Source organism: Acipenser ruthenus, chromosome 28 (assembly GCF_902713425.1).
Source record: "Acipenser ruthenus chromosome 28, fAciRut3.2 maternal haplotype, whole genome shotgun sequence".
Lineage (NCBI taxonomy): Eukaryota > Metazoa > Chordata > Actinopteri > Acipenseriformes > Acipenseridae > Acipenser > Acipenser ruthenus.
Window position 1 is genome coordinate 8753928 of NC_081216.1, and position 13797 is coordinate 8767724.

The following is a 13797-nucleotide window of genomic DNA, read 5'->3' on the forward strand; positions in this document are numbered from 1 at the left end:
TGCAGTCAGCAAGAGTTCCGAAGCAGTGACATTTCAGGTTTTTTAAAGTCGAATTTTGTTGCATGGCCCTATGGCTCTTCCGTAGCTGCATGTTCACGTGAAGTGAAAGAAAGCAAGGAGGCATTCCGAAGAGACCTGAAGGGCAAGGGAAGCGCAGCGTGAAGGAATATCCGCTAGAAAGTGTCATGAGGGCATCAGATGATTGTAGGGCATTCGCCAAGCACTCCCACCTTTCACTTCCAGAGCTCGGCAACTCTACGAAATCAACCCACCCTGTCCCTAAACCAGCCCTAACCCTAACCTCAAGCAAGCCGTTCCCTAAAACCTAACCCTAACTGAATACCTAACCCTAAACCTAACCATTAAAAATCACCTGATGCCCTCAGGACACTTTCTAGTGGATATCCCTTTGTGCTGCCGAGGCATGCAGAAATTCACGGGATGCAGGATATTTCACAACACCGGTTTGGAGGAAGGTGTCGTGGGAATTCAATTCCCAGGACACTAAACATCAGCACCATAAACTGAGCATAAGTTAGATACATCAGGATACAATATTACTGCAACACACACACAATATGAATTGGTGTTTAATCTGCTTTTATTGTGCCTGAAAAACACAAGCCAAGTTAGTAGAAACAATTAAATGGCATGGCAGTTTTGATAAGTGCTAAGTGCTGTTAAATATAAATGACAAGAAGACATAGATAACTGACTGAAAACTAAATGGTAATGCATGTGAGTTTGGAGAACTGTGGGAGTCTTTTAGAACTGTGATTGCCAAATGAAGGAAATGTTATTGTAACCTAATATACATTTGCAGAGAAGCAGAAGTAACCAAAACCATAAGCGAGACAACTAACTTTCCTGGTAAAACTAATTGAGCTGAGAGCATCAAACAAAAATAGAGTTTAACCCGAGTGCTGGACTTTGTGCTGAAACTGAGAGAGTGAGGAGAGGAGAATGGCTCTGAACACTGAGCAAGGTCTTGCACTGCTACTGATCTTAAACAGCGCTCACCTCACAGCAGGTAAGTGATTCTGTGAGAGCAGTGCCACTTTGCTGTTCAGCGACTTTCCCACAGAGCACTAACAGCATTGGACCAAAAACATAAATATTTATACCTCAAACTATACAGGGGCTGGTTCTTTACAATGCACATGTTCCTGCTCATAAAAATACAGTCGGTTTAATTCGGATCAGAATACCGCCACTGTTTACATTATTGATATAGGACCCAGGTTGACGTGTGTGTGGGGGGAATATTGGGTTGGCAGGGAGGGGGTTAAATTTCTCCCTGTTAAAACACGTGGGAATGGCAGCCACTGGTGTATAAAAAAGGTGATCGTGGGTAATTTAGGATTAATGTTGGCGATAGAGGTGGAGGTTCACGCTGTGTTGCTGTCGTGTGTTTGCGTCCCTGAGTTTTTGTAGTACCTTTTTGATTTGGCCCTTGTGCTTTTTTGTTTTGTTAAATGTGTTTTGTTTAGTGTGTCTGTCCTGCCTATTTGTGATTAAAAGTGCATATTAACACTAAACCTGCTGTGTCTGACCTTGCCCTGTCACAGGCCCTTGTGTATTAAGGTGCTGAAGAAAGAAGTAGTTTATTGTATTCAGTTTAATGTCTCGTCTCTCTCATTCCTGTAGCTTGTCCTTCAAAAGACTATATTGCTGTCACTGTCTCAGCTGGGGGAGAGCAGTGCTACCCTGTTATTACACCCCCACCCCTGGGGAGGATGTAGAAGTTGCATGGGTTGTATATTCAGATCAGGGGTATCCTCTAATATTAATCCACTCAAAGAGCCCCTCAGCACCTACTTATCGGCAGTAGAGCGGCCGAGTGAAGCTGTCTGATGAAGTCTCCTCTGGAAATGCCTCTCTGCTAATCTCTGAGCTCACACTGGAGGACACTCGGGATTACTTGTGTTCAGTGTGGTTCAATGGGACATGTGTCACTCACGCGACTGTTAAACTGACAGTTCAAGGTAAATATAATTAACATGTTCTGGTTGGTGAGTACTTGTGTTAAAATTAAGAATATGTGCTGAACTGCTGAAACCACTCAAGGTCCCGTGTGTGACTGCATGAACACCCTGCCTTGTTTTCAGCACACACAGACAATGGGGTTTGTGTAAGGGTCATTTTACTGCTTGTCAGTTACGTTACAGCTCTCTTTTTTTTTTATGAACAAAATGTTCTTCTGCAATCATTGCAAAGCCTTGGTTAACAGCCTATTCAGGATGCAGACCATCCTTCCCAGCAGCCCCTTACAGCAGCTTTGATAAGCATGGCTGGTGTTCAGTGTGGTCTCGACTGCACTTGATTTGTCGTGTGCTGTGGCGCAGAGCTGGGGTTGACCACATTCCCCAGGTTAGGAGTGCTGTGCTCTGTAAACCACACTGCGCGCTCTAGAGGAGCTCCGCTTCAACTCTCTGTATCTCTGCATCTGTCTCATGAACGCTGTTATCTTTCACCATTAAAGAGCATATGAAAGACTGCACTAGTTTATGAACGAGAGGAGACCATTCAGCCCATCCTAGTAACTGATTGATCTCAAAGCATTGTCAAGTTGTTTCTTCAAGGATCCCAGTGATTCAGCATCAACAACATGGCTAGGTAACCCTTGAGAACACTTGGTAACCCATTCCATACCCTCACCACTCTCTGTGTAAAGAAGTGTCACCTAACCTCTGTCCTGAGTCACTTCACTTAATGAAACTTCACTCTGGTCCTGGTTTCTGTGCTGCACTTAAGATTGTAATGAACTAAATTATCTAAACGGTGGCAGATTTAATGCCACAACCATACAACTAGAATACCTGTTTTTATCATAGGCATTGTTTCACTGTGCATTCATAGCATTGAAAAGGGATTTATTATAAATCACCCCGACTAGGAGAAAACACCAGAGCAGTGGAAATAATATAGCGTTACTAACACAACATTATCCTCTCCATTAGTTTAACATATCACAATACAGCCATACGGCTGTTTTCGGGACCTGTGACGAGGCAGCCTTCACTGGTGTCTGTGGAATCTAGGTAAACAGCTCCACCTGCTGTCGTAGAGCCGCCAGTGGTGTGCAATGTAACAGAATCATAAGTAAAGCTGAGGGAACACGAAGCAACTTTTTGCTATGTAACTGGTTTCAGGCCACTGCATGGCACACCAGGGGAGACTTGGGGTTTGATATAGCAAAGCTGCCTCATACTAAGTCACCCGGTTTCCTGGAACCAGGTTTCAAGCCACTGGTTTAGAAATAGTGGCTTCGTGTTCATCTTGAGAAAAGGGAATTGAACAGCTGGTGTTGGATGGAGCACATGATTCAACATCGCACTGTTATGTAATACATTTATTATTATTATTATTATTATTATTATTATTATTATTATTATTATTATTATATTTTTTCACGCTGTTCTGAAACTAATGTGTTTTACTACAGCTGCAAAAATATGAAACAAACTACAGTTCCCACAGAACACCGCGGCGCATATACGGCGCATAGATGTGTCTCACGCTTGTATCGTCATCACATTCTTCAGCTGGAAGCAGCATGGCAAGCAAGGAGGGCCAGTGAGAAATAGACGCTTTAGGTTTTATTGCGGAGTTTAGAGTTTTTTTTCCCCCCTACCCGAACCGAGTCAAAATCCGGGAGACGGTACCCTGTCACCTAGCGCTTACGGTAAGCAAGCAAAATTGATCTACGTTTGAAGATAACGTAACAACACAGTAACACCACACTTGCAAAGCTGAACTGCTTTAGTGCACACTGAAAACAGAGAAACGTATTATTATTATTATTATTATTATTATTAGTCGTAGTCATAGTATGATGATGATGATTGTTTTTTGGTTTTGGACAGTCAGCAGCTTTTACGTTATTTTTTCTGTGTTGAAGATACGTTAAGCGATACACTCACTTGCCTGTATAGAACACTCGTCTTTTTTGTAAAAAAAAATATCCATGTTGGTGTCCCCCACTGTCTGTGTTTGTACACCGTGTATATTTCAAAATAATTCCAGGAGAACATTACAGTAACTCTATTGTGGGGCTGTGTTAATGTTATATTTATTTTAACGCCTTAAATGTCTAGTTGTTACTATAGCTACAGGAGTGAATGGTCAATCCCATTTACACTTATTCCACATGCCTGGGGTTCCTGCAGATCTGTATGCCATTATTTTGAAAGGTTGCTTTCTAAGTGAAAGCAAACAGTGATTCAACAGTTTCTCTTTTCCTCTTTCAGAATTACATTTTGGCCCCTCCTCCCTGAAGGATTGCATACCTGCCCCACCAGTCCCTTTCCAAAATGTCAGAGGGGTGTGAGCCCCCACCCCCCTCCCAAGAGATCCTGCTGGAGCGGGTGAGGGGACTGGAGAGGGAGGTGGAGAGACTGACAGCCGAGCTTAGCAGGAGGGAGGGAGGAGGGAAGAAGAGAGACAGGGAGGGAGAAGAGAAACCGAGAACTCCAAAGAGTGACGGAGGGAAAGAACAACCAGATGGAAAGAGAGAGGGAGGAGGGCAGCAGGCTGTGGAAGAGGGAGCAGGGAGTGAGACAGGAGGAGTGCAGAACGGAGCGCAGGACTGTGGGGGGCACACACCGAGGAGTAGGAAGAAGTCCTCCCAGGCTCGGGAGTTTGATTTCGGGGCGCACCCTCGGCGTCACGTGGCCCTTCGGTTGTCCTACCACGGCTGGGCGTACCAAGGCTTTGCGTGCCAGGAGAACACGGGCAACACGGTGGAGGCCAGGCTGTTTGAGGCCCTGCTGAAAACCAGGCTGATCGCAGACAGGCAGACCTCCAACTACCACCGCTGCGGCCGCACTGACAAGGGGGTCAGCGCCTTCTCACAGGTAGCGAGGAAGCTGGCACACTGCCGATCCGAACACAGCAGGGAGGCTTTTCTGTACTGAGGATGCCAGTACATACAGGACATGTCTGTTGTTGTTGTTGTTGTTCCCTTCTTGGTCTGCATATCCCTGCAGATGTATACGTCCGTTTCACATATATCTAGAGATGTGCTTATCCAGCTGTAATCTCAATTGGTAAGGGCATTCTTTAGCTGGGGGTATATGGAGTCTGGCTGTCTGTTCTTACTTATGCCATTCTTATGTCTGCACTTTTGTACATGGATATACAGTGGTTGTTGGTTAACTTGACCTACAACAATGGCCAAAAGTTTTGCATCACCCTGTAGAATGAACTAATTTTGCTTCATAAAGTCGATTGAAACCTGCTGAATAATGCTAAGTTAACATATTGAATTGCAGACAGCTTTGTAGTTTTCCATAGTACTTAGTACAAAAAACTAACAGAAATTGAAAAAGGTGACCTTATGAAATTTAACATGAAATACTATTATTATGGCTTCCAGTAGACTTTTTTCTGTTAAATAAAAGATCTAAATTCTGTTCATATAGTTTTTTTTTTTTGTTTGTTTTTTTTTTTTTTTTAATTATGCCGCAATCCTAAAATTCTAGGTGATGCTAAACTTTGGCCATAGCTGTATATCGCTGTATAAAACCAAAAATATGTTTGACAGAGCTTGACATACAGACAGATAAAAAAAAAAAAATCAAATTCAGATACTCTCATTAACTTGTGATAAAATAATGGATCTCTATTTCTGTGTCTGTGTTGATCTCCATTCCTGTGTCTGTGTTGATTTCCATTCCTGTGTCTGTGTTGCTTTCTATTCCTGTGTCTGTGTTGATCTCCATTCCTGTGTCTGTGTTGATCTCCATTCCTGTGTCTGTGTTGATTTCCATTCCTGTGTCTGTGTTGATCTCCATTCCTGTGTCTGTGTTGATCTCCATTCCTGTGTCTGTGTTGATCTCCATTCCTGTGTCTGTGTTGATTTCCATTCCTGTGTCTGTGTTGCTTTCTATTCGTGTGTCTGTGTTGCTTTCTATTCGTGTGTCTGTGTTGAGCTCTATTCATGTGTCTGTGTTGCAGGTGGTCTCTATCGACCTGCGCTCCACCCAGTTTGGCGGGGGTCTGGGGGTGACCCCCCCATCCTGTAGCAGTAAGAATGTCTCGAATTCGGCAGAGCTCCCATACGTCAAAATCCTGAACCGCGTTCTTCCAGAGGACATCCGGGTACTAGACTGGGCTCCGGTAAACACAGGATTTAGTGCACGCTTCGACTGCCAGTCCCGGACTTACCGGTACTACTTTCCAAGAGGAGCCCTGGACGTGCCGCTCATGAAGACCGCCGCCAAACGGTGACCAGACTATATAATATTATTATTATTATTATTATTGGAGTGCAAAACTATGCTTTAAAAGGTTTTATTATCTCTTATTACCACTGGTCCTTCATTTCTTCCATTGAAGATCTGTTGGTTCTTTGCTTGCATTTTATACTTAAGTTTGGAGTGTGTAGAAATACAACTTGCTGCAGAACACATAAACCTTACAAGGAATAAAAAGCTTTAATACCATGTTTGCATGATTTCCCCCCCCCCCCTTCTCCCTATCGGTGTCTAGTTGAAGTTGAGGTTCCTGTTTCTCTCTCTCTCTCTCTAGCTATGAAGGAACGCATGACTTCCGGAACTTGTGTAAGATGGATGTGGGGAACGGAGTCCTGCAGTTCCAGAGAACTATCCTCTCTGCTGACATCACGCCTGTCCGCTCTTCCTGTAACCCCAGTGATGACCCCTACGACCTTTTTGTCTTCGAGGTCACAGGCCTGGCCTTCCTGTATCACCAGGTGACAATTACCGTACAGCTGTTCATATTTTCACATGTTTTTTCAAATTGAAAGGGGTGCTTTATACCAGTGGTTCTCTACCCTGGCCCATCCATTCCAACATAGTCCAGCCCTGATTGGATGAAATGTCCCCCACAGGTTCGATGCATGATGGCTGTCCTGCTCCTCATTGGACAGAAGCTGGAAGCTCCAGAGATCATAGACCAGCTATTGGATGTGGAGAACAATCCCAGAAAACCTCAGTACAGGTGAGGGAGAGCCTAGCCTCACTCCCAACACTATGCCCTGTGCCCTAACCCCTCTCCCCACACAGAGGAGTAGTGTTCACTGTAGACACACATTGGACGTGTTTACTGGTGGAATTAGATTCTGTTTAATTTAGAATGTCTTTTAAGTTTAATAGTAATTAGATAATACAAAAAGTTTTCAAAAGATTAAAATACAGAAAGCAGACAGAATGACCTTTGTATTGTTAACCTTTAGAAAAGATGGAAATCAATTTATTCTTAAACTTCAGGCAACACACTTCTGTACACCTCCTCATCCCCTCCACAGCTGTCCCTTCTCTCCATGATAAACACCATGCAGCTCTCCTATTGCAACGACACTTAGCTTAGGGCCAAAAAGAGTTGCATGAGATACTAGGTGTCTTAACACTAGAACCACCGAGATTTCAGACTACATACAACCGCCGCACCCGCAAAATGTGCGGCTCCATTTTAAAACGGCTTTGATATGAAAATGAAAAACAAACAATCGGATACTTGATATTTTTATTTATGAGCATCATACATAACATTTTTAGAGCAGAAACACCATATTTACATTGAAAATTCAACTTTTTTTTTTTTTTTTTTTTTTTTTTTAAAAGAGCACATAACCATGAAAAACTAATAAAATCAACTTTACGCAATAAACTTCTGTGTAAACAGGTATAGAAAGCTGTATGCACATATAAAATTATAAAACATAAATAACTAGTTATAAAAATAGCATAAAACAAAAATATAACATAACTTATGCAACGTGAAAACGCTTTGAGTGAAACAGAGTTCAAATGCTGTCTGTCTGTTCAGAGATCTATTACAGCTTTCTAAGTACAATCTACGCAGAAAACACGCTTTTCAACTGTACCAGTGCATTTGCCACAGACTACCTTTTCACAACGGGCGCAGACATCAAAAGTTCTGTTTTTATTGCATTTAGCAACCTGGCATTGTCTTTTATTCCATGTGCCAGTGGGCGCAGCGCTGGCTGAAGGTTGAGGGGCATTTGCCAGCCGGCTTTCTTGTCTCTTATCAAAATGTTTCTGCCGTAGCTCCAGGGCTAGCTGCAAAATGAAGTCCCTCCGAGTGATTGTGTTGCCGGTGCACTCCTTGTACAAAACCAAAGCGCTGATGGCTGCCAGGTCCAAAACATTATAAAAAACAGCCACAGGCCACCTGCGAGTACCACCTTTGACAGAATACAGCCGTGCCTTTTGATCCAGTATATCCACACTGTACTTCGTTGTGCTGTAAAATGCAACAGTCACTGATCTGTGCAGAGAGCTTAGAATATGCACATTTATTTATTTATTTTTATTTATTTATTTTGCACCGTCACACTCAGGGTGGCACAGTCATTCTGCCTAATAATAATATAAGATGTGTAGAATGACTTTCATCAGTGTTTCAAGCACTCAACAGGGTTATAATACATTCTTTCACAATGGCTTTGATTTTATTACACAGCCCAGACTAAGTTGTCTGCTATATTGTATTGATTTCAATATGCCGCATAAACTGCAGGTCTGGCGGTTGAAGAAGCAAGTGCTTATAACTTATTCATTTTTACGATTATGCAGCTGAAACACCGTATGGGTATTTAATTCAAATATTTAGTAACACTTAAGAACGGACATGCACAAGATATTCACATACGCGGAGATATTTAAATTTGAATTGCAAAAGCTGCTATTTGAATTGAAAAAGCAGCTATGGCAGTGCTAGTGTTACAAAAAAATAACCAGATCACACACGTACCCACTACAAAGAGAGAGTCTATGCCTCACTTCTGTATCCTGTACCAGATCACACACATATCCATTACAAAGAGAGAATCTGTGCCTCACTTCTATATCCTGTACCAGATCACACACGTACCCATTTCAAAGAGAGAGTCTGTGCCTCACTTCTATATCCTGTACCAGATCACACACATACCCATTACAAAGAGAGAATTTGTGCCTCACTCCTAATATTATACCCCAGTGCCGGATCACACACGCACACACGAGAGGTTGCATAGTCACGATTAGGGGTGTGTGGATGCTCACATTTTCCAAGCACGTTCCTTCAACTGGTATTATGTTGTTAGGTATTGATTATTAAAATATAATATAGGACTAAAACCTCTTAAAAGCATGGCAATTACACAAAACAAAGCACTGAGAACCAATCATTAATACTTTTGTAGCAGGTTGGTTTAGTTTTCATTTAATACTTGCCGACAAAAAACACGTTAAAGGGAATTAGGCAGAGATTCAGAGTATCTCCACACCCCGAGGCTCGATCATTGCACTATTGATACATGAGACACAGCCACACCCCGAGTCACGATCATTGCACTATTGATACATGAGGCACAGCCACACCCTGAGTCACGATCATTGCACTATTGATAAGAGACACAGCCACACCCCGAGTCACGATCATTGCACTATTGATACATGAGGCACAGCCACACCCTGAGTCACGATCATTGCACTATTGATACATGAGACACAGCCACACCCCGAGTCGTGATCATTGCTCTATTGATACATGAGACACAGCCACACCCCGAGTCACGATCATTGCACTATTGATACATGAGACACAGCCACACCCCGAGGTCCGATCATTGCACTATTGATACGAGACACAGCCACACCACGAGTCACGATCATTGCACTATTGATACATGAGACAAGCCAAACCCAGAGTCACGATCATTGCTCTATTGATACATGAGGCACACTGTTTTCTGACGTGTTTCTTGTTTGCGTTGCCAGCATGGCAGTGGACTTCCCCCTGGTACTGTACGACTGCTGCTTCGAGGGCGTGTCCTGGCAGGGAGGGGACAGCGAGCTCTCTCACTCCGTCCTGTCCAGACTGCAGCAGCAGTGGACAGAGCTGACCGTCAAGACTGAGCTGGTCAGGGACATGATCCGGGGCCTGCACAGTGCAGGTGAGGAAGGCTGTCTGCCTACTTAAAAACTTTTTTTTACACAGGGCGGTCTCTCCGTCCTGTATGTCTGTCTCTTAGTAGCTGGATTTGATACATACAGCTATGGCTAAAAGTTGTGCACCACTTAAAATTAGTGTTGAGACATCAATTAAGAAATGTTAAATATTCATTTTGACCTTTTTTTGAACATCATGTAATCAAAGAAACTAAAAATGATATCACAAAAGTGTGCAGGAAGCCATAATAGTACGATAGTATTTCATGTTAGATTTTGAAATGTCACATTTTTCAACTTTTGTCAGTTTTTTCGTATGGAAAACAGCAAAGCGGTGTGTAATTCAATATGTTAACGTAACATTATTCAGCAGGTTTTATCTGACTTTATGAAACAGAATTAGTTAATTCTATAGGGTGATGCAAAACTTTTGCCCATGACAAATGTTTTTATGTTGAGAGACTGTTGCTGTGTTGTATTGGATTTTACAAATATGCATCACCTTTATCCAAGGCGACCTACAGGTGTTACAGGGCAGTACAGGGTTACAATACAAGCATAACCACCCAGCTGACCGTTTTTGTCAATATCTATGGCAACATATTTTTTTTTTTTTCCCAGATTTTTCATCCTTAGCCCTCAAATAAGCAATTTGGACAGTTTTCAAAACAATTTTTGCCTTATTTTTAAAAATACACACTTTTTTTATTGTTATTATGAAAAACGGAAATATATTATTTCAATAGAACTTAAGTAACAAAATAACAATTTCCACTGTTTCAGGTACTGATGTGTATTGCAGCTATTTGCATTACTGTCTGTGAAGTGTACTTCATCAGCAGAATAAGTCGTTCCTTACTGTAACATCAACAAAGAAATAAATACTGTACCCTCATCTCATTCTCTGTAGCTAGCTGGAGTCCATTTTCTATTCACAGCTGTGCAATGTATATGGATGGGCTGGACTGTGGTTAGTGTGGAGTAGTGGTTAGGGCTCTGGACTCTTGACCAGGAGGGTCGTGGGTTCAATCCCAGGTGGGGGACACTGATGCTGTACCCTTGAGCAAGGTACTTTATCTAGATTGCTCCAGTAAAAACCCAACTGTATAAATGGGTAAAAATAATGTGATATCTTGTAACAATTGTAAGTCGCTCTGGATAAGAGCATCTGCTAAGGAATAAATAATAATAATTAGGGACTGCTGCACGCAAAACCCCCTGCACGCTATTCTTACGGGAATGACAAGTTTGGACTTGCTTGCGCTCCATGTGGAAATCGTGGGATAAGCAGCTGGGTGGTTAATATATAATACAGTGTAGTTTACAGCAAGTGCAAATAATACTATGTGGTAGAGTAGCTTGTGGCCAAGGCAGAAAAAGGAGGAAAATAGCACAAACACAGGACTTGTAGTTCAGCGCATTCTGCACACTTTTTAATAAACACAAAACACAGGAACAAAATAATAGTTTGAACAAAGCACTACACACAAAACTCTTCAGACTACAAAACAAAAAAGCACCCAAGCACAGCTATCTCGGTACCTCTCTCACAGTCTATTACTGTCCTTCTCTTTTCCTCACTCTCCTACACAACCCCCCCCCCCCCCCAAACATTCATTCCTTTGAGCTCTTTATGGGTGTGACCCGGAGTAATAGACAATCAATCATTCAGTGACCACCTGGCCACATTCCACACTTTTCAATCAACCATCATTCACACAATTAATCACTTAACAATTAAACACTATTACCATCAGCTGTGGCTGTGCAGAAGCAGCCACAAACACACATTTCTTAGCGTGCAGGGCCTCTGCCCTGTCACATCTCCTCCCCCTACTCTCCCCTACTAAAATACAATATGAAGTAGGATGCAGCAAGTTAGTATACAAGTTATATAGGGTTACCATGTGGCTCCAGATTAAACGGACGCTGTGAGACAGAACGGGATTTCAAACTTCCCCTAAATTGAAATAAATGAAGGTGTAAATGAACCATCCTTAGCTACAATTAATAATGGTGCTTAAATACCCGCATGCGCGTCAAATAATTGTATTATACTAAGAATGAATTGCAGCCAGTCGTTTGTTAAAATTCAATCGCCCATATTATTCTGCAAATACAATCGCATCATCATGTCATTGCTCTATCATTAGATTAGCTATTCATTCATTGAGATCTGATCAGAAGCAGCTGATCAGTGTGACTTGTTTGCTGCGCCCAAGCAATTCCACCACAGCAGGATTAATCAAAGGTGGAGCTCATTTATATCTGAATTACTTTCAATTTAGGGGGAATTTTGAAATCCCGGTCTGTCTCAAAGCGTCCGGTTAATCTGGAGCCATATGGTAACCCTAAAGTTATATCAACCATGGCATAATAAGAGTGCGTTAGCTGGGGATCCAGTAACGTGGTGCGTAGATCAGGGAAGTCCAGTGCATAGTAGGAGGGGCGGATCAAGAGATCTACAAGTGCAGTCTAAACCGTCTTCAGGAGGCGGTGGAAGGCAGTGATAAGATGGAGAAGTCCTGTAGTTCTCCGGGAGCTGGTTCCACCACAGTTCAGACTTGTTTTATTTTTTCTTGGTAACTTCCCTGAAGCTTTTTTATTTGTTTTGTGTTTAAGCTTTCCTAATATATTACTGGGCCCTCTTGCATCTGCTGAAGGTATTTTAGTTGTTTATATTTTTTACTGCACTTTGTAATATTGAGGTATTTCAAAGGCAGTACCATAGACAAGTTGCTGTTGTTTCCTGCTGCATGTGTTGTATGTCTGTGCAATTTTGTCAGATTTTGTTTCTAAATTAATTTTATGGAAGAAAACTTTAACTCATTATTTTTTATTATCTATTTTGATTAGTCAAGTACAATTCTGTATGCATGAAACCAACCACAATTTAGAACATTTTACTGAATCTATCAAAACAGGCTTACAGACGTGTTTAAATGATTCCTGATTGAAACTTTGTGACGAGGGACCTGCTCATTGACTGATGTACTGACTGACTCCCTCCCAGGTCACTCCTCAACCCCGCTGTGCTCTCTGCTCGAAGGATCCAGGCCCCGCCAGTACCGCCCCCTGCTGGAGAGACCGTGCTGTGAGAGTCTGGAATCCAGGATAGACCACTTTGTGAAGAGAGGGAGACTGGAGAGAGGGGAGAGCGAGGAGGGAGGGGCTGTGATACACCGGGGCAAGAAGGCAAAACACACAGACAGCTAGGAGAGCTGAGAGGGAGGGAGAGAGAGAGGAGAGGGATACAACTGGAGAAGATGGCAAAACCCCAACACACCCAGACAGCCAGGGGAGCTGAGAAAGACTGGTAACAAAAGTAGTTCTAAAAAGCTGCAGGGCTGTTAGAAATGATTTATTTAGTGTTTTATTTTATTTAACAGAACTGTCCAATACAATTGCTGATGTTTCCTTAAGTCATGCAAAATAAAGAAGCTGTTTTTGTTTTAAGGAAGAGTTTTGCTCATTTGCGTTCTGTATTGTTTATTTTGTATAGGGAGCAGAACAATATAGGTTTGTACTTTCATTAATGTCTTCATAACTACCTTCCTCCATTTGATGCAACTTTGTAATGTTATTTGTTACAAGAATGTATCCCAAGTGTGTGGCTTTTCTCACTGTACTGGTTGAGTTTTAGATTTGAGTTTTGGGAACCACTTTTGAGTTTTGGGAACCACTGGTCCGGATTTAATGAAAATACTGTATTTGATATGAGATGCTGTGGGTGTGGTGAGACGATGTCATTTCAGGTCAGTGAGTACAATGGTTGTTTAGTGATCTCAGCCTCTTCCCCAGTAGACATTAGTCCACAAGTCAAACCCAGCACACTACTTCATCCCTGCTTGAGAGAGACTCAGGACTGGACGCCAGG

At 42.3% G+C, this 13797-nt stretch overlaps 1 protein-coding gene across 3 annotated transcripts; it reads left to right on the forward strand.

Annotated features, from left to right (window-relative positions):
- Positions 1-1596: 1596 nt before the first annotated feature.
- On the forward strand, positions 1597-13376 carry pus3 (pseudouridylate synthase 3). Of its 3 annotated transcripts, XM_034057446.3 has the most exons (8): positions 3491-3685; positions 4251-4856; positions 5959-6227; positions 6532-6715; positions 6854-6963; positions 9750-9925; positions 12543-12583; positions 12934-13376. In XM_034057446.3, the coding sequence occupies exons 2-8, from the start codon at positions 4314-4316 to the stop codon at positions 13036-13038; spliced, it is 1428 nt and encodes a 475-aa protein (XP_033913337.3). In that variant the 5' UTR covers positions 3491-3685; positions 4251-4313; the 3' UTR covers positions 13039-13376. The 3 variants fall into 3 exon arrangements, with proteins under 3 accessions (XP_058858971.1, XP_033913337.3, XP_033913336.3); XM_059002988.1 differs by lacking the exons at positions 3491-3685; positions 12543-12583 and adding an exon at positions 1597-1985; XM_034057445.3 differs by lacking the exon at positions 12543-12583 and having other exon boundaries at positions 3494-3685.
- Positions 13377-13797: the final 421 nt, after the last annotated feature.